The 22658-nt window shown below is 35.6% G+C and overlaps 1 protein-coding gene across 1 annotated transcript in view; it reads right to left on the reverse strand.

Moving 5' to 3' along the window:
- The window catches only part of TENM2 (teneurin transmembrane protein 2), a 1222720-nt gene that overhangs the window by 857160 nt on the left and 342902 nt on the right, over positions 1–22658 (reverse strand). Inside the window, exon 5 of the mRNA XM_029942895.1 lies at positions 732–806. Within this exon, the coding sequence (XP_029798755.1) occupies positions 732–806 (75 nt within the window). The remainder of the gene's footprint in view (positions 1–731; positions 807–22658) is intronic.

Consider the following 22658-nt stretch of genomic DNA (forward strand, 5'->3'; position numbering starts at 1 on the left):
TCTCAAAAATATTACCTTCTAAACGCCTCATTATCATCTTCCCACAGTCCGCCAATGTTACCCATATCTCACAGTTCCTAGTTTGGTGCTTCTGTCCTCAACTAACTCAAAGAATAGGAATCCTATTCTGAGTATCTGGAACAGATTCTAGACCATGCCTTTCCCAAGTATGCTGGCTTAACATATGGAGTCAGTAAGCCACATACACATTGGAAAGGAAAAACTGATCTATCATTTATTAAATCATTCTACAAATATTCATTGTTCCCAGTGCTATGCTAGGCATTGGGGATACAACAGGGAGCCTTATAAAAATGGAGCCCATGACATTTACAGTCTAATTGGGAAAGAAACATTAATCAAAGAATCGCATAAACAATGTACAATTTATACAGTGATAAATACTATATAGGAAAAGGACAAGGAGCCTCGAAAGGTCATCTAGTGGTCCAACTGTTCATTCTTTCACAGCTTACCCAATAGATGCTCATCTAGTGGTGGATTCAGTACTTGGAGGGACTGTGAATTTACTCCATGAAGTTATCAGGCCCCCTTCAGTTTGCTCTTACCTTACCATTCCCAAACATTCCTCTATGTACGTTGATTTCAGACAAACACTTTTCACGTAGTTTGTCTTACAGTATAAAACCCTTGTGTCATACCCTTCAGCTCAGAATGGAAATAGTATAGGGGAATTTTAACACCATGCCAACTTATTGTTTTGCACTTACTTTGCTCATTGATGGAAGGTTGATTTTGCTTTAATTCATCTTGTATAATTATGTCTTTATTAAGCTCCATGGCAGCTTTGAATGGAAGAGAGAGACTAGTCATTGTGTGATTCTCCAAGCTAAGATTTCTAGTGGAAAACAGTCAACATTTCTTTCCTTCTTTACTTTCTTGCAGAAAGATAGAAAGAGTCATACTATTTCAGTATTCATGAAATACATGTTTACCTTCTATCTGCTTCCAATCTCTCTGATATCACAGTGGGGATGTAGATGATGTTTCAAACTCATTTCATCTCAGGTATGTGTTTTATGGTTGTTACTAATGCACATTCCAGTGTGGCCCCATATTACATTATCAAGGCAAAAGTCACTATTTTTATAGATGAATGATTACACAAAATCTATATTTACATCATGGAATTTTAGTATAACGTAAGGTATTGGGAGAGAAACTTAATATCTAAAAATTGTTAGGTGGATCAGGATAGCAGAACACAAGTGTTTAAAAATAACTTCTTGAGAAGTCTCTTTTAAGTTGTCTTTTTCTTGATCATAACCTCAATGTATAACCCAGATCCTCTCCAAAACTTTTTTAGAGATAAATTCGGCAAAAGGTATCAAGAGTAATCCATTGACCAACTAGTTGTGCTTGGGAACACAATTCAAAGGAAAGATATGTCAGCACATTGTGTTCATGGCTTTATTTTCTAAGTTTTTACCAACTTCTCACACTTTGAAATAACCTTTAACTAGGAGAAGCACATATGTCGCTAAGTCAGAATTATCATGGCATGGTAATACCAGGGAATACAAATAGCACTGGAAATGTCAGCATTTGAACAGATTTTCTACTATGAGGGCAGGAAGATAAAAGTTAACTGTAGTAATGGGGGGGAATACAATATAGAAAACTTTTATTATCTAAAAATCATTATGCAAGTCCCCTGAATTTAAGAGATGAAATTCTACACACAGAAGCAAGTTACTATGAAAACAGTCACTAATGATAACTTATAAAATTAATCTTCACCATCCCTACCCACTTACTGCTAGTATCTCTTCTCATATCAACACAATACCAATGGCTATGTCATCAGGTAGTTGCTGATAACAGAAAGTAATATAGTGCCAATGCAAGATTAAGTTGTAAAGCTTGTGAAGATGCAGATTTCTATGAAGTCATTAAAAGTGATGCTAAAAAACACTAGGATCACAAGGAAGACCACATAATTACCATGATTTAACAGAATTAACACGTTAACAAGAAAAACTAGAAACGCATGTTAGCATGATGGATTCTTCAAAAGATGACTACTTCTGGTTCTGGATCAAGATAAAATTCCTCACTTCTCTCTAATTCTCCCCCTAAGTACAGCTAAAACTCCTGAACAATACATATAAAAAGAGTTGAGAAGAAGATAGACTTATTAGGATCCTGAGACCTGAGTAAGGATATGGTTGTGAGTTCCCTGGGGTTTCTTTTTGCGTTATATATCCCAGACCTGGTGTTGGAGAAATTTGCAAATTAAAAACACCAGTGCAAGCAGACAAGCTTGGCCTAGAGTAAAGCCTACAATAATTAAGGGGCTTTCCTTATCTCCACAAACACCCCAGGATGGAATCAAGGGGTAAGCCAGAATTTCATCCTCATCCAGTAGAAATGAGCCTTCCCAGACACCCCACACAAAAATGTTATTGGTGGCTGTAAGGAGATCCTGGATTTCCATCCCCACCCAGTGGTTATGAAGCACCCCTTCCTCTCCCTGCTGGTGTCAGAGAAGAATTAATGTTAAATTTCCTTTCACCACAATTGAAGGATTTGTGGGGGAACTGTAGTAAAGAGGTGCCCTCTCTTTATGAACCAGTTTAGTAACTGCAGAGTCATAGGGAAAAGTCTGAAAACCCAACTCAGCTCAGAGGCAAGAGAACATCACTTCTCAATCCATACCCTCTGCCTGTCAAAGTAGGCCAAGTGAGGAACTTGGACCTTCCCCTCCACCTGGCAGGCAAGCCTCAGGGTCCCATTTTTCCCACTGGCTTGGTGTCAGAGGAGGCCTGCTGAAACAGAAGATTTAAATAAGACCCGGAGTTTCAAAAAGTAATCTCCAGGATACAATAAAAAAAAAAAATCACTCATCATACCAAGAATCAGGAAAATCTCAACTTGAATGAGGAATGATAATTATTTAAGTAAAAGGTTAATGAGCAGTCCTCAGGTAAATTAATGAATTCATCTTTTTTTGCAAAATACAACTCTGTGATCAAGCTGCAAAATTTAATATAAAGCGAAGGATGTATAATACAGTCATGCAATTTTACCATAAAATATGTATATTATGCATCCCAGAAAATTTGTTATTCTATATTCTTTTTAATAATTATAACATAGTTGGAATACTAAATTGTGTTAAATTAAACATAAAATCAAATATACTTTTGATAATCAGTTTTCTTTTTTTCAGTTTTATTTTCTGAAGATAAAGTTATGGTAAAAAATTTTTACTACTTAATATGAAATATTGATTCATTTTTAAACATTGAATCCATTTTTGAGGCCTCTTTCTAGCATCATCTATCCTAAGACAAGGAGAATCTCTTGTAAACAAACATGGGTCACTTTTCCTGAGCAAACGTTATAGTGTACATGTCAAGTCAGAAATGAGTGCGAACTCCAAATTTTCTAAAAAATATTTTAAAAAAGGATATAAATTACAACACTGTAGTTCTTTTTTTATCACAGGAAGTGAAGTAATTTGATCTGATCCCATAAGCTTTTGCAGCAAAAAGTTATCAATAAAAGTATGGCAATTATAAGTGATAAAACAAAACTTTTTAATTTTGATTAATCAAAATGTATCACTAATTGTTACTTTATATTTAATATCAATACCTTACATTGAAATTTGAGTAATGACTGATATGTACTAGCTACACAGAATAATCACTTACCAAAAACCTACCAATATTATCTGAAAAACTATTTTCAAATAATGTAAAATCTACATATCTGTATAAGGATTGATAACAATTTTGAAAACCACTGAATAAACTACTTATGAATTTTAATGTTTTATGCTTGTGTATACTAAAATTCTTCACATAAACTCTTTCCTAATGCCCTTCTAAAGTTCATTTGATTTTACATATTCAGATATTTTCCCAAATATTGACAAAACCGTTGATGAAAAGTCCTGTGGCTTGACACTACAGAGTACGTGTACATGCATCATTATTCATAAAAATTAAGTCAACTACTTAGATTTCAAAAATGCACTTTAAAAATAATTTTCTTTCATGTATAGCATCTAAAATGTTAATATTTTGATATTCCTAAACTTTAGATTAATTATGGGCTAGATGGGTGATGGGTATTAAAGAGGGCATTTGTGATGAGCACTGAGTATCATATGTAATGAATCACTGAATTCTACCTCGGAAGCCAATATTGCACTGTATGTTAGCTAAAATTTAAATAAATAAAAAAAGGAAAAAATCTCCATCTAAATGGGTGATGTGTCACATCTTTCACAATTCTTAACTAGAGTCACCCCCATGTCAATAAACACATTCTAAATCAAGGAAACATCAAAATGGCTAGTGACAACGGGAGAGTTTCTAATATCTTTGGTTTCTCTGTAAGCTTTATGACTTCAAAGTGAAAGGTGAATGTGGCATTCTCCTCTGATATGGTGGCATTTTCACTGTTCCAAACTGAACAAAGCCCAAACTGGAAAACCCAAAGCAGCTACAACAAAAGGTTCTGCTGAGCAACTGCCAGTTCATAAATAGAAATGAAATACCCAATAACCTAGCTAGTTGGAGATTCCTTTCTGCGGATGAAAATTCCAACAAAATGAAAAAACATCGTTTCTAGTAATAAAAAATATAAAAATCAGTTGTCCTACACAACAGCTTTACAAAGGTGTATAGTCATCTGACCTCATGAGACTCTGCCTCTTCAAACAAATTGCTTTTAAAGAGATAAAAAATAAATAAATACAAGGACAATAGTACGTTAGCAGTAACAGTCTGGCTATCCTGTGTTTGAGAACTACCAGAGTAGCTTACATTTACTGAGGACCATATAGTGTGGCAGGCACTGTTCTTAATGAATTCATATATAATTTTCCAATTAATTAGGACAACAGCCCTTTAAATTTTCACTATGTAGGCTAGGGTTAAAGTGGAAATTCCTGAGTTTGTTTTTAAAAAATGCTTGTTGAACATACATTCTTAGAATTATTTCTTCATATGAGTCTCCATTTTATTCATTTATAAAATAAACATACAAATAGCACCCACCTTCATAGGGTTGTCGTGAGCATTGAGTTAGGCAAGGCAGGTAAAAATGCTTTAAAACACTGCCTGCCACAGAGTAATCTTACAACAAATATAGCTATTATGATGATCATCCATTTACAGATGCAGAAACTTTACTTTTTTTTTTAACAGAGTTAACATTTTCTATTTTCTCTTGAGTTGATTTTGAAAGTTTTGGAACCGTCAATATTTCTAGGAATATACTCATTTCATCTATATTTTCAAATGGATTGATACAAAGTTACCAAATATTTTTGAATACTTTTAAATTTCTCATATATATAGAATGTTGTCCTTATTTTCATTAAAAAAATCTTTTAACATGTATTCATTTTTTAAAAAATTTTAATGTTTATTTATTTTTGAGAGATTGAGAGAGAGTGTGAGCAGGGGAGGAGGGGTAGAGAGAGAGGGAGACACAGAATCTGACGCAGGCTCCAGGCTCTGAGCTATCGGCACAGAGCCCAACACAGGGCTCAAACTCACAAATGACGAGATCATGCCCTGAGCTGAAGTTGGATGCTTCACCAACTGAGCCAAGCAGGTGTCCCAATGTTTATTCATTTTTGAGAAACAGAGAGAGACAGAGCACAAGTGGTGAAGGGGCAGAGAGAGAGACACAGAATCTGAAGCTCCAAGCTCTGAGCTGACAGCACAGAGCCCGATGTGGGACTCGAACTCACCAACTGCGAGATCATGAATTGAGCTGAAGTCATGGAGCCCGTTTATTTTCATTTTTGACATCACTTATTTGCACTTTCCTTTTTTAAAAGTTAAAAAAATATTTGAGTATAGTTGACACACGTTACATTTTCAAGTGCACAGTGTAGTGATTCAACATGTCTGTGTTATGCTCTGTTTACCAAAAGTGTAGCTATCATTCTTCACCATGCAACACTATAATGATATCATTGACTATATTCTCTATGTTGTATCTTTTATTCCCCTTGATTTATTCATTCTATAACTGGAAGTATGTATCTCCCTCTCCCCTACCCTCATTTTGATCATCCCCTCTGCCCGTTTCCCTCTGAAACTATCAGTTTGTTTTCTGCTTTTGTTTGTTTATCTTTTGGGGGAGAGGTTAAATTCATAAAAGAGTGATATCATGTTATTTATCAGTCTGATTTATTTCCTCTAGATCCATCCATGTTGTCACATTTGGCAACAAAACAAAACATCATTTTTAATGGCCGTATAATATTCCAGTATGCACGCATGTGTGTGTGTGCGTGCACTACATACTCCTTATTAGAAATACCATATGATCCAATAATTCTACTACTGGGAATATGCCCAATGAAAATGAAAACACAAATTTGAAAAGATTCATGCACTGCATGTTTATTGCAGCATTATTTATAATAGCCAAGGTGTGGGAGCTACCTAAGTGTCCATCGATAGATGGATGTATTTTCTTTATTTTAACCGGATTGGTTCTATCTTCCAAAAAGTACATTTTTGCTTTTCTGATTCTGTATGTTTTTTAATTTATTAGCTCCTATGCTTACATATACAAATTGTTCTTTTCCCCTCCTTTCTTTGAGTTTATTCAACTGTTCAATTTCATATTTTTAAAATTTAAATATTTACATCATTAATATTCAGTCACACTACCTTTTTATTATGAGTATTTCAGACTATAAATTTTCCTCTAAGCACCATTTTCATATCATCTGTCAAGTTTTGATTCACAGCATTTTCCTTGTTGTTTAGATCTAAACATTTTACACACATATTGCAACTATTTATTAACTTTCCAAATGTACTGTGATATTTTGTATATATTTCTGTTTCTGATTTCTATTTTAATTCTATTTGGTTAGAAAGCAACATTTTTGTTACTAAATCTTTGAACAATTTTGAATTTTGTTTTATAAAATGGTGAACTTTCGGTAAGTATTTTCTATGTATCTAAGAAGAACACATATTCTCTAATTACTGAGTGCCAGGTTCTATATATGTCATTTTGACCAAATTACTAATCATGTGTTCAATTCTTCTATGCATAAATTCTTCTCTATGCTTTGCTGTTTGCTTGTCTCATAAATAATTGAATGATAAATGATAAAATTTCATACAATAATTGGTGTTTCTCCCTATAGTTATATCACTATCTGCTCTTTATTTTTAGGCTCTATTATAGGTATATATAGGTTTAGAATTATTACAGATTTCTGATGAGTTGAATATTTTATCATCAATATGTAGTGACTATCTCTAATAAACATTCTTGAAATATCTGATTGTATTATTATATTTTATAATGAATTTGTCCATTTTATATAAATAACTATAGTTTATGATAATGCCTTTGAATATATGTAGGATCCATAACAATAGCCCTTAATTAATTCTTGATTTGGAGTATTTGTGTATTTTCTCTTTTATCTTGATCATTCTTGCTAGGGATTTATCAATTTTATCAGTTTTTTAAAGGACAAGCTTTTGTCTTCAGTATTTTTTTTTATTGTTTATTTTATATTTCTTTGATTTTTGCTCTTGATTGTGTTTCTTTGCTTAACTTCAGGTTTTATTTGCTCATTTTTTTCTAGGTTTTGAGGTAGAAATATAGATCACTGATTTAAAAACAGTATTTCTTAAATAATCAAGCCTATATACTTTCCCTATTCACCTGTATCCCACAAATTTGAATATGTTGTACATTATCTTCCAGTTCCAAATATTTTCTAGTTTCTTCTCTATGTCTTTGACACATGGGTTACTTAGAAGTGTGTAATTTTATTTCCACATATCTGGACCTGTCTAGATTTTCTATTTTATTGATTTCTCACTTATGTACTTGATGGACAGAGAACAGACTGCAGAATTTCCTCTTGAATGTCATTGAAACTTACTTTGTAGCTCAGAAAACAGTAGATGTTGCTGAATGTTTCACTGAAAGATAGTGTATTTACAATTGTATGTAGTATTCTATAAATGTCTATTTGATTGAAAGGAATAACAATATGGATCTCTAGATCGTAACTGATAATTTTGGCCCAGTTCTTTTATTAGTTACTGAGGAAAAGGTTGAATCTTCAGCAAAGTATGTTTTTTTCTTTCTCTTTATACTTTTGTCAAATTTTCCTCTCTCCCTTCGTTCCCTTCCTCCACCTCTCCCTCTTTTCTTTTTGAAACTGTTACTAGACACATATACTTTTACCTCTGCACAGTGAATTAATACTCTTATCAATTTCAAATATCCATCTTTTTCTCTGTAATGCCTCTTATCTTAAAGCCTATTTTCCTGATATAAAATAGTCAAGCCAGCTTTCTTAGGTTTCCTGTATGCAGTAAACATATCACATCTATTTCTGTGTCTTTACTTTCAACTTTGTACTTAAAGATATGTTTTTGCAGACAGCATATATTTGGAACTTGCTATTTATCTGAGACTCTTTTCCTTTGAATTGGTGTGACAGCCCATTTACATTCATGTGATTATTGATATGGCTGGATGTACGTTCATCATTCTGCCTCATTTTTCCTATCTATCCCTTTTTCTGTCATTCCTTTCTATATTTTCTGTCCTAGCTTCACTTGAGTGAATATTTTTTAACATTTTCATTATAAGTTTTCTATTCATTTTTAAACTATCTCCTCACATTATTATTTAGTGGTTACTCTAAGGGATTAGAATATGTATGCTAGGTCAGTGTATTCCAAATTCTGATCCTTAAATTTCTATGAATTCATCATTCCTTTATTCTAAAAATTTCTCAGCCATGGCCTCTTAAATATTTACTCACTTGTCTATTCTTTATTATCTTCACTAATTAAACCAATATTCAACTAATTAAACTATAGTCCTTCTCTCTACATGTCTCTATTATGTTTGTAATCTCTTTTCTCTCTGTGCTGTTTGTTGCTAATTTCTTCTTGCTATTTTTTCCAGTTGACTAATTCTCTCTTTAATTGTGCCTGATCTCATATTTATTGTATGAGCTCAACTATTTTTTTCAACAATTATATGTTTCATTTATAAAATTTATTATATAGCTTTTTAAATATTTTTTGTTTTTCTATTATTGTCTTACTTGCTAATTGCATACTACACATAATTAAAAGTATGGATCTAACAAATTATGTTTTAGAACTTCAAAGATCAAAATCGGCTGTTCTTTGATTTGTTTGCTTTTAATTAATGAAGGTCTGTGTTCTTACGAAATTAGTTATATTTATTTCAGCTGACATTGGTTTCTTTTAATTTTCAACACTCACAAGGGCCTCAAATGAAGATTTTTCCTTCCTGAAAAATGTGTACTTGCTTCTAAGACATGTGGTACTATTATCATATATCTCTTTCACAATTCCTGGTTAATGCAGGAATCTTAGTTTCATGTCCTCCTTCTTACTCTAAGTCCAAGGTCCAATCTCCTAAATGCAGGTCTGATATCAGTCCTTGCTCTCAGTGAAGACCTACCATAAGCATGCAGTTCAATCTTCAGATTTCTAGCTTTAGCTCATTTAAAATTTTTTATTTTATTTTCATTCAGCTGCTTAGAGATTTATCTTACTTACTGTGAGGACTATATTATTGTTGTTTGGCTCAGGCTATTTAATATTCCTATGTTTCAATTTTCTCACTTGTAAATGGAGGAAACTATAGCGCTACTTGTCTCATATGGTAATTATGTCAATGACAACATGGAATATTTAGAATATTCCAGAACAAAGTCAAAAGTCAATGAATATTAACTATTATTATTATTACTATTATTAAAAGGAAGTGTAAAAATAGAAAATAATGGGCATGATTCCCTTTTCAAATTTTTTTCTACCTCTATACAGACAGAATATTTTTCCAGTTAAACTGCATATACTTAGATATATTTAAAGTTTGTTCCATTTAGTAACATAACAGTCTGCTTTCTTAGGGGAGAACAGAGAATACTTGATACGGCAGCAGAGAAGCTACAAACATTAACTGATATTTTGACATAGACATGACATTTGCATTCTCAGCACTCATGAAGGTCCCTGTCTCCATCATGCACTTGATGTTTTGAAAACATTTTGACTTTCCCATCACTGAAGGATTATCTAGATTTCAAGAGTTAATTAACTCATCTACAGTTTGACATCTAGTGAGATGGATAGATTGCAGTCTATCACCAGGTGAATATATGTATAGTAGACATTGTGCTTCGGTAACTAATCAGTCTACTCTGTAACCACAAATATTGGGGAGAAATGTTAATGATATACTCTTGTTTGTAAATCAATTCCTTTAAATCAACTGCTTCATTACCAATTACTGCTAGGATTTAGATGCTTGTCTAAAACTATGCTAAGCATCCCGTCACAGAGCTTGTAGAGAATGGCAAGACCATGGTTTCCTAGTGCCTGTTAGCATCATTAAACAGGGAGAGGATAATTGAAACTGAATCAAGAGTTTTCCTTTTCTTCCTTTTCCCCCTTGCTTCCTGTGTTCCAAACACATGTCGTAGGTTACAAGTACATGTAAAGCCTTAATTACATTTAGCATCTGGCAGCTGTTGACTTACAGAGAGTTGTTGAGTCACATAAACTCAAAGTCAAAAGGAAATTCAGGAATAGAAGGCAGAAGCTTGTTCAATGGAGTAAAAAAATCTTATGTCATCACAGCTGAAATACTCTAACCATCAGCACTATTATGTTCATGGTGTGAGTGAGTGATGCTGTAACTAACCAGTTTCAGCAATACCAGAGGTTACCTTGCCATTAAATTATATCATTCCCAATGTGGCTAGAGCCACCAACTAAAAGATCTTATAAGCATTGCTTTTAATATGAAATAGATTCATTCACATGCAATGGAGACAACAGTTTTACAAGAATTTCAGCATATTTAGAGGCATTGACTGATGACTTTTTAAAAACAGAATCTTCCTTCCAACAACTCAAAGCTGTCACCAAAGTTACATGTGTCAAGTAATTTAGTTCTTACTTTGGGAAGAAATAAGTTTCCTGATAACTAGCAGTAAGAAATACAAACCTGTAATACTGGCCACCATTTGCCACATATTGGCAATTTTATGAATAGAGAATTATCAAAAATAACAGGCTTAGTCTTAATGAAAATAGACCTCAAAATCTAAATGTCAAGTTACAAAAGCATAATAAGAAAATAACATCAGTGCTATATATTGTTCTTAGAGACATAGAGACTAACAAGATAAATTTGAACTAGAGAAACATACACCAAATCCTTCATAGCAATTATTTCAGAGAAGAATGCATTCGGTGGGGGCAAGGGGAGGGGGCAACAGAGGGAGGAAAGAGGATTGAAACAAATCTGACAGAAAAGTAACACTTGTTAATTTCAAGAATAAGTGTTTTGCACTTTATTAACTGGACTTTTCTGTGATTTAAAGTTTTTTATCCATATTAAAATAATCTATAAATGTAAGTCTTGGACCAGTCTATTTCTATTCCATTATAAAAAAAATTTACAAAATTATATTTTTCTATTAAATCATGTCATTCAAAGTTCTCATGGTTACATTTTGAAAGAAACTACAAAGAAAAACCTCTACTTGCAGGTCAGGAATAAAGTTATGAAGCTAAGGTAAATACAACCAATGGATAAATAAACTGTGGTACATCCCTACAATGGAATATTTCAAGAAATAAGAAGAAATGAGCCATCAAACTGTGAAAAGACATGAGGGAAAGTTAAATGTATATTAGTAAGTAAAAGAAGCCAATCTGAAAAGTCAATATACTGTGATTCCAAGTATGTGCCAGTCTAGAAAAGGCAAAGCCATGGAGACAATAAAAAGATCAGGGGTTGCCAAGGACGGAGCTGGGAGAGATGAATATGTGGAGCATAGGCAATGATGTGAGTTTGAGCCCCGCATCGGGCTCTGTGCTGACAGCTAGCTCACAGCCTGGAGCCTGCTTCAGATTCTGTGTCTCCCTCTCTCTCTGACCCTCCCCTGCTCGCGCGCTCTCTCTCTGTCTCTCAAAACTAAATACAAAACATCAAAAAAAATTTTTTAAATGCTTCAGAAACAAGTAATCCAGAACTTGAATCTCTATTCCACCACTTATGGTTTGATGATGTTCAAATTAATTCCCTGACCCCTGATCTTCAGTCTCTATGTCTATAAAATAGGTTTAATGATATCTATATTCATAAGGCTATGGAGATATCTAACTATCTGGGAGCAAGCACAGGGATACATAAGAGGAGACGTAAACATAAAAGAGGGAAGCCTAGGCAAGTAGAACAAAGGTACAGAGCCTCATTCATTCATTTGATCAATATTTCTTAAGTGCTTACTAACTGCTAAACTTTGTTCTAAAGGCTTGGGATATATTGACAAAAAGAAGACATAAAGATCTTTGTCCTCACGGAGCTTATATTTAAGCTGGGGCAAATAGAAAATAAACAGATGACATTATGAATAAGTTAAGTGGGGGGTCTGGATGGCTCAGTTTTGGGCTCAGGTCATGCTCTTGCTACTCACGGTTTCGAACCCCACATCAGGCTCTAGGTGGACGGTAAAAAGCCTGGAGCCTGCTTTGGATTCCATGTCTCTCACTCTCTGCCCTCCCTCCACTCATGCTTTAATGATAAAATATTAAAATATTAGAAAAAAGAATATACTAAGTGTGTAGTGTCTTCAAAGGTGTTAAGTGCTATGAAAAGAAAACACAGAAAGTAGAGTGGTGAAAGCCTTTTTGTATTTTGAATAATTTGATCTACTAAGGCCTCACTGAGAAGATGACATTTAAAAAAAGACTTGAAGAAGTTCAGAGAGTCAGCCGTGCCACCACCTGGTGCAAAAAGGAAACCATCAGTGTGAATGGCCCAGGCAGGAATGTGCTTGGCATGTCCCAGGAACATCAAGAGGAACTTTGTGGCTGGAATGCAGTGAGCAAAGATGCCATCTGATACGAAGAGGTCAGAGAGTTAATAAGAACTGAGCCCGAAAGGATTTTGGGAGTGATTTTAAGGACATTTATTTTACTAAGTATTAAACAGAAAGCCACTGCATTGTTTGGGGGGAGAGGTATGACTTGTCTAATTTTCATTTTTAAAGGATTGCTCTATTAAGTTAGAATACTGAAGGAGGAGAGCAAGAACAGAATCAAGGGACCATCAGAATGCAGTTGGAGATGATCACAGCTCATTCTGGGTGCAAGCAGCAGAATGGTGGGCAGACAGGGATTTCCTAATGGATAGCATATAAGATTGGTAGAAAGAGAGAAGTTGAAAGTGACAATGTTGTTGAACTAAAAATTAGGAAGAGGGAGATGCCAGTAATTGTGATGAGGAAGATATAAACAGAGAACAAGTTTCAATCCTGGGTATCTGAGTTCGAAATGTGTATAATACATACAAATTGAGATGCTGAGTAGGTATTTAAAAGATAGAGATATTTGAATGATACATATTTGGAAGTCTTTGGCAGATAGATGACATTTAGTACCATGGAGCTGGACAATATCACAGTGTGAAATAACTCTACATAGAAAGAAAAAGAATAAAGGACTGAATACTGAGTCAGTTTTATATTCAGAGTCTAGAGCAAAGAGGAGGAAGCAGTAAAGGATTATAAAAGTGAACAACCAGTGCTGTAGGAGGAAAGCCACAAGCATATGCCAGAAGAGATCCTAAGTAATGAAAGTGTATCAAAAAGGAAGAGGTAATTAACTGTTTCAAACACTACTGATAGATCATTATGATGAGAACTCAGAATGTAGCATGATGATAAAGCAACATGGTAATCATTAGTGAGACTGGCAAAAAACAAAAACAAAACAAAACAAAACAAAAAACAAAAACCAACCAACGAAACAAAGAAAAACAACAAGCAAAAAACCATGGCCAATAAAACCAAAACCAAAAGAGAAAAAAAGAAAATAAAAAGTTATGTGTAGGGGTACACGTGATAATCGGATTAGATTGTGTTTATAAGAGACTAGGGGAGAGGAATCGGTGGCAATAAGATAGACCACATCTTCTGAGATGGGCTACAGTAAGGCCTGAAGGAACATGGTGGTAAGTGCTGGAAAAGCGGGTGGATAGAAGCTGGGGGAACTCTCAGCATGTCTGTGTGCTGGTGGGGGTGGAATGATGGCTCATTTAGGAAAGAGAGGTGGGAGAAGTCAACATTTGGAGTAGACCAGTGGGAATCCAATCTTGCACACAAGTGGGGGTTTCACCTGGGGTAAGAGTAGAGACTGTTCATTTATAGCGATAGGCAGAAAGCCGGAGCAAGTGCGTGCAGATGGTGAGCGTGGGTGGATGGTTGATAAGGATTTGAGAGTTCGCCTTTCAGGATGGGGAGGAGGCGTTAGAGGTTAAGGAAAGAGTAGAGACGATGAAGCTGACATCTAGAAGCGGGAGACAATGCACAGAGCTGACGGTTCGCGCAAGTGTAGAGCAGAATTAAGGGACCGCTTAAAATTTAATAAACTTCAAAAACTTCTGGAGCAAATTTATTGCAGTGCACATGTAACAATGAACTTATCAGTCACTGGGACTGCTTTGATTCACAATAAAAATTAAATTATAGTGACTATATTCAGTCCTTAAAAGTGAGAAAATATTAAATGTAATGTAAGAACACAGTTCTTAAAATGAATGGTTCTTATGTTAGGGGGAAAAGTAAAGCAATTAGAGTCATGTGTTATAGGCAGACTATGTTATCCCTTAAGTTTAAATGGTGACAATAAATTCTGAATCCACAGAAATTAATTCATATAATATCACAAACTTGTGCTTTTCTTCAAATGGTTGTACCTTTTTTTCAGATAAGAAATCTTTCTCTCAAAACATTGAAATTCACTATTTTAGATCCATGAGTGAATGTAACAAAAAGGAATTTCAACTGCAGTAGAGCCAGGGCCGGCTTACACAGTAGGCACAGTAGACACTGTGAGGCCACAATAGGGGCCCACAAAAATGGTTTAATTTCTTTTAAAATAAGGGAAAAAAAAACCCAACCTTTAGCTTGAAGAAAATGTTCTAATCTTTAACAGTAACATGTTTGTCTTTATATTAGGCATTGTGAACTATAATACTGAATATTTTTATGGAGGAAGGGACCAACAAAGGCAGAAGTACGCAAGGCCCACAGAAGCCGTGGTGCAGCCCTGCCCCCTCCATGAAATCCTTACACGTATGCAAGGCCCACATCACAATGAACCAAAACACCAACCTCCTTGAAGGGTTTTAAAAAGAAATGTGGATTGTGCTTTAATAGTGTTATCATCCCGAAATGCACAAAGAAAATCTTTCCCTATCAAATGCTCTGGGCACTTGGCTGCTTTAGAGGCACAGGAAAAGTGCCTGGTCTCTGTTTTCAGGTGTTCTGGCAAAGATACACTCACAGTTAATGTCATCCGCCTCTTCTAATTAGCCGAACAACTGTTTAGCCATTACTGACAACTTCCTTGGCGTTCCTCATTTTCCCAAGATATGTCCCCAAATCCAGTCACAGTACCATCCCTCTCTTGTATTTGGTATTCGGAGAGCACATTTATTGAAGATTTTCAAAGCTAACTGCCTTAGGATTCCCTATCATCCATGGTAAATTTGTAAGAATTACTTCTCCTGTGTAGCAGAAAAGCAGGGAGGGTCTGAGCTTTCCAGAAATCACAAAGCATATCTCTGACAGAGCTGAGAACTGAGATGCATCTGTCTTGCCTCTCCACCCCCCCCTTTTTTTAAATGAGGGGTCACTCCTGGTAGACTGCTCCCTTCTTAGAAAGCCAACTTTCCCCAGCATAACTGCTACTTCTCTGGAATGATGGACAATGAAATCCAAAGTGACATTTAATTGTCCTCTATTGAGATGTTTCTCTTTGCTGAGGTTTTTCCAGGTGCTTTATGAAAAACATTTGCACTACCTGGCACTTTGTGAGCCTTCATCTGAGAAACAACCTTTCCCTTATGAAGATTGCTTTGCTTTTAGAGGGGACATCCGTTTCATTTGCTGACTCTCAGGCTGTGAACAGGCCACCAGGGAAACTGCTGCTTCTCTGGTAGAGTCCCACATGCCTATGTCATAAGGGGTTAGGAGCCTCATTAATTCCTGGGCTCTCATTTCAGGTTGTTTAGGGATCAGCAGCAGATTATTATTTCAAACACTTATTTCTTGCTTCAATTTCCTCTCTCTTAGAATTGGCTCCAAATCATTTTCTCTTGTGTACAGTGTACTCAATCTCCATTCGGATAAGAAAATCAAAATAGTCCTTTCAGAAAACCTATCCATCAGCATTATCAGGAACACACCCCACAAAGCCTTTGGTTCATGTGCCTGCCTATCTGGCAGGTTTTGTGCTTCTTGGTACTTAAGTCTCCCTCAGAATCATTGCCGTTATATGGCTCACACAGACCAAGGGCACCCAGCCTTTGTGTTTCAAACTGCTTAGTTCAATTCAGTTCTACAAAGAGACAAAAGGGTATGTTAGGAACCAACCAAGTATATATAGAGAGAAAAGCTGTGTTCCTGCTTTGGGGGGATCTCCACAGACTAACAAGTAAGATACACACACACACACACACACACACACACACACACACAATTGCAGTATCATGTTGTATTCCTACTTTGGTGGGTGTGGGAAGACAGCTGCAGCAGGGGAAGTAACTATTTCTTTTTTCTCTAGAAAACCTGATTCAGAGCGGCAAACATATAATCTTGGGTAAGCCTCTTAATCCCCTGACTCTTCAGGTTTTCTTTGAAAATAAAAGGATGGGATCAAAAGAGTTGGCATCCTTCATTCAGTCATTCAACAAACATTTATGGCTTACTATTTACCAATTGTAGTAGGTGTCAAGACTAGTTATAAACACATTACATATAAAATCTCATATAATCCTCAGAACAAAGGTAGGAGGAAGGTATTAGGCTCAAAAGGAAGAAATAACATTTCTAAGGCCACGTGATGAGGAGGTAGAGGAGCCCTGATTCATGCATTTCTATTTTTGGCTACAAAGCCTGAGTGCTCCCTCACATGTCCCGCTTTCTAGTTGAATCTGAAGACTTTCAGCCTTAAACTTTTTTGATGAGGGGCACCTGGGTGGCTCAGTCAGTTGAGCTTCTGACTTCAGCTCAGGTCATGATCTCATGGTTCGTGTTCCTGAGTTCAGTGCTGTCAGCGCAGAGCCTGCTTCACACCCTCTGCCTCCTCTCTCTGACCTTACCCTGCTTTCACTCTCTCTCAAAAATAAATTAGCATTTTAAAATTTTTCATTGATTATATAATATTTCTAGTGAAAGTCTAGTCATCAGAGCCACTTTTCCCAATTAGGATATTGGAGGGAAAGCCGGGGAAATGGGGCTCTTGGAAGAATCTGTAGAAAAAAAGGCAAATCAGGAAAGTAATTCTTTTCAAAGAGAATGGCTTATGAATTCCTATAGTTTATGTTTAGATCAATAAAACAGTGTATAGATTATAAAAGTGAATTACTTCTTTAAACACTTTTTGCTAGAAATACATGAGAAAAGAGCACAGACATAAGGGATCCAGTGTAGAGAAGTGAACATCTCTTGGTCACAGTGAGTGACAGATCTGTGACAATAACGTTGGCTTGTTGAATTGTCAGCCTCATTCAATACGAGATCCTCCACAGCAACACTCGCTGATGTTTACCACTGCAAAGGCAGCATTTCGTGTACTAGCTGCTCTTCGAACATTTGTTGAGTTAGTGAATTAAATAAAGTTAGATGGATTAAAAACAGAGCAAATGTACCAACGTCATTCACTAAGAATGCATATTTTATTTTACTCTCTGCACCCCTTTCTTCACTGTCCCTGACTTTTCTACCTATGTTATACAGCTTAAAATAAATATGGGGCACTAATATAGATAAAATATGTAGAACAGCTTTCTGTTTAGTGCTTTCAACATCTTGGCAGTGCCATCTTTATAATCATTCTGAGAATTATATCTTCAATATGTATATAAATACAAAACAACCTATACTGTTCACTGCCAGCATGTGGTCACTTGGACAGACCCAAAGCCTTAGACCATCTGAGACATCTATGTAAATATTTGTGTATTTTTATTTCTCTGCATTCTAGCAGGTTTTATTTCAAGCAAGAAATTATCCACCCCTCCCTTCTTTTTGCACATCACAGAGCCAAGTTTCCTGTGTTACACTGATTTCAAAATGTTCAGCACCATTTATCCCTTTTTTATAGTTCATATAAAGACATGGCTCCAAGACCTCAAATAACAAAAAGTTTATTTATGTATTTATTTTTGCATGGCATGCGCTGATGAGCTAGTCTGCTCAGCAAGCATTTCACAGATTAGACGCACGAGTATGGTTTCAGGCAAGGCTCCCTCATGTTTCTGCGCATTGGCTGATAAACACTTCAAAGTAAACCGCTCATAAATATGAAATGAAAAGCCAAGGAGTCGTTATGCACAGCTTTGAGATACAAATCTCTTTATTCCCTTCTGAAGTAGGGTTTGATTGACATAATGAGTCATAGATCCTGTCCAGGGACACACTGCCTTTCCCCCTTTTCTCTGGAGACAGGGAGACTTTAAAGAAATCCACTTTAGAACTTGGTGATAGACAGCTTACTTGAAAAAATAATAAAGTTGAATCCTATATTAAATAACTTATTATTTTGTGTTAATGCTGACTTTGACAACCATGACATATGTCAAAGTTTCACTACACATCCTCAGAAAGACATTATTAGCTACAATTCTAAGAAAAAGATTGCCAAATTTGAAAAAAAAAAGGAGTGCCATTATGTCTTTTGTTATATATATTGTTGCTATATAGACCCTTTGGTAAGAGAAAATCACTACTTAAATTAATTCAGAGCAAAAGTCGAAAATCCTGTAGGCAGAAAGGCTATGAGGAGTAACACAGGCAAGGGGGATAATTATTGTGGAAAATTCATTTTCTAAATAAATGTCTTCCAAAAAGGAAAGGATCATGCAGTAGAACTTGCTATGAAAAATAGGTTGAAGAACAATTGAAAGTGGAGATTCAATTTAATCTTGCTCACAAGTTTTTAATAATTATCTGCTTGCCTGAAAAAGATAAAAATTTAAACAAGGTCATACAATTTTCTACTAGGTCATATTTTGTGAATTCAAATAACTTACAGAAGGTAGGTAACATACCTTCTGTTAACATAAAGGAGCTAAGTCAGCCGGCATAAAGGCCAAGAAGGAGCAGTGGGGGCCTGCAGGAAAAGGAAAGAGGGTTTTGACAAGGCAGCTGTTTTTCTGTTCCAGTAGCTATCTGCCATTCAAGAAGATAGAACTGAAATACAGATTGTATGTGGTATTTATTTATTTATAAATAATGGACAAAATATATAATTAAAAATAAAAGTACAATTCAAATAAAGTAGGTCTTTGGGCTACCAGACTTTCGTTTCTGCTCTAGACTTTCTATGGTGATTATTTAAAAAAGATTTTATTAAGAAATAAAAGAGGAGGGAGAGAGAATAAAAATCTTACATGAGAGAATGTTGAGACAGTAAGGGATTGAGCTAATCTACTCCAGTGGTTTTCATTCACCTGTTTAGGATCCCTAGGTATTCTGTTGAGAGCCTGCAGTGAGAAGGACCTGTCCAAAACTGTCCCTTCCCAAAGCCCCTTCCACAGAGCAGTTCAGCATTTTTATTTAAACAATGACATGGGCCAGAACATTTTTGAAAACAGCTAATTGGAACCATGCTGTCATTTGAGAGTTACCAAGTTACCTACCACCATTCTCCCACTAACACCTAATTGGCCCAGTGTTCAAGATTCCATTAAGTTTCAGGAACAGGTCTCCTTTAATTTTCTGCCTAGAGATTTAATTTGAGAGTCGCAGAGAATTAACTGTTTACTAAAATTAGTTTTTAGTTTTCTTTTTATGGTATAGAACCAGATACTAGAAGATAGTCGCCCAGCCAAGAACTATCACTCCCTGTTCCCACAGCATCTAGGTCAGACTGTGTCTAGTTCTTTTCAACCGAGTAAAGCAGAAGTGATCTATGTCATTCAAAATCTTGAGTTTAAAAAGCAAATGATCCTCCTCCACGTCTTCTCTGTGTGACGCAGATTTAGCAATGATAGATTCAAGATGGCGGTGCCGCGGATGAAAGATACCTTGTTCCCAGAGTCATCACCTGGAGGAGATGAGCCCAGCCATCAGCATTACTGATTTATGGCTTCACAGGAATGAAAAATACATTTTGATTGTGGCTAATCCTTTATATACATTTGAATTTCCTTATCCATTCACCTATAGATGTAACCAAAATAAGGCAGTTAATATTGAATTGTTTGAATTTGTGCTTTATGGGAAACATCCACAACGGTGTGATTCAAAAGATGAAATAGCAACTTCCTCATGGGAACTTGTTAATGACAATAACTACTATTTAGTAAGACCTATTTTGTAGGAGCAGGAAAATGATATGGCCTGCTGGAGGACATAGATCTGGGCAATAGAAAAGCAGTAACTCAGATTCAGATTTTGGCAGTTCCAAAAAGTGCTCACAGCCCTACCTGACAGTAATTTCTGTTGCAATGTCATGAGTATTAAACTCCAACATAATAAAACTTAGCATCATTCTTATAGGTTACATGTTAAATATCTAATTAATTGCATTATAATTTTTTTTTAAAAACTAATACATGTGCCTCCAAGTAAACATTTGGACACAAAGAACTGTCTAGTCATTATATTGTATTTCAATACCAGCAATTTATCTTTCAATAGCAACAAAATGTTTTTATGAGGTGTTTTCATACATATGAGAAAAGAGATAATAGCTCAATTTTTTAATAGGAACGAAAATACTTATTATATAAGTTAGCATCTGAAAACAACTCAAAATAAAAAAGGAGCTATGCTATGCCTATACGTGTGCATGTACATATGCAGTATATATGTATATGTAGTCATAAAAATAATCAGAGAATTCAGAAATCAGAAAGGTTAAGTAATATACACATCCACAAGAATAACAAGAACCATCATTGACTCATCTCCAACTTTTGTTAAGATCCACAACCAGCTCATTCTCATACTAAGACTGATCATGCAACATAGTGCAAAGGGGTTTTGGCATCAGACTAAAAGAAGTTCAAATCCTCCAGCTTTGTTCCTCTGGGACCTTGGGTCAATTTCCTGGCTTCTCTAAATCTCTATTTGCTCATTCATAAAATGGGGATAATAATATCTATATGTATCCAGAAATACATACTAATGTCTACATCTGAGGAAACTAAACCTAGACCTACAGGTGATGAACAGAAACCATTATAAAGTTACATGAAAACTAAACCAGTGCTTCCTGGGACTGGAGCTGAGAGCAAATGAGCCTGAAAAATCCATTGGAGATCATAGAAATATTCTCAAGTTGTATCGTGGTGACAGGAGTGCAACTTGGTTAATTTACTAAAATTCATGCAAGTGTACACCTGAAATGGGAGCATTTGTGATTTGTAAATTACACCTCAATAAAGCAGTTAAAAAATTAAACCAGGTGCATGCAAGTATTTCTACGTGTATAGCTAAAATAGCACCTGTAAGACCCAGAAAACAATAGAGTCAATGCTTGAGATTTATAGAATGTGGAAAGAACTATTTGAAGCTAATCTACTTCTCTCATGTGAATTGAAAGGAGGTAGCATCTCTGGCTATGGAAAGAAAGCCGAATTATTGTAACAGTGTGACTTTTATTTTGATTCCATCACAACTTTAGTGGCTAAAATATTCCTAGAATAGTGGTTTACTCATTAACCTTGCTTTGAAAATCATAAAGACACAGGTCCCCTGGAAGTCAAACACCATGCTAACCATGAGGGTAAAAAGAATAGCCTTTCTCCAAATAAATCTATACCAGAAAACTTTTCAATCTTGAGGTGTTTTAATCCTCTAGACTGAACATAGTTTGATTAAAGCAGGCTGCACTGGGATCATACATTCTGTCTCAGTCCAGGAAGAAACAGCTGTCAGTCACATCTCTGTCCCCCTCCCCTAGTCCCTGGAGGACAAGGTAAGCGGGCTGTCTCTAGGATAAGCGCTCCTCTGAGAACTGCCAGCTCCTCGTGGCCTGCAGCTGAAAAGCAGCCATTCTGCTCGCTCGTTCTATTAGCCCTTTGACTTTCCTCCTTCATGCACAAATATAAATACAATGCTTAAGTGAATGATTACTACTGTCCCCAAAGAAATTTCAATTAAACACTTGGAATCCCTAGGAATGGTGCCTAGGGAGATTTCCCAAAAGAGCTGCAATTCGTTATGTATTATTGAGTCTGGCTTCGGATTATAAATCTTCTGTTTTTTCTTTTGGTGTTAGCTGGGGCTTCCAAAGAACCACCTCCCGTATGATTGGAACAATTTTCCCCAAACTCTAATCAGGACCAGCATAATGGAGTTATTACTGAATGATAAACCCCTGGTCTGTTAAAAAGTTTAAAAGGTGGATAGGAAGATTTCCTTGCCTGCTACTGGAGTACGGGATGAGATAACATTTCCTCTCTTCTCAGAAGAAGTGGAGTACATTAGGAAATATATGGTGAGTATTGGGTGGATTCTTGTTTTTTACTGTTTTGTTCAGCTAAATTAAATAATCAGAGCTAAGTCGACTATACTCAGAAGACAAAAGTTCCTTTTCCAAAAAGCAAAA

The sequence above is a fragment of the Suricata suricatta genome, chromosome 6, assembly GCF_006229205.1.
Source record: "Suricata suricatta isolate VVHF042 chromosome 6, meerkat_22Aug2017_6uvM2_HiC, whole genome shotgun sequence".
NCBI lineage: Eukaryota > Metazoa > Chordata > Mammalia > Carnivora > Herpestidae > Suricata > Suricata suricatta.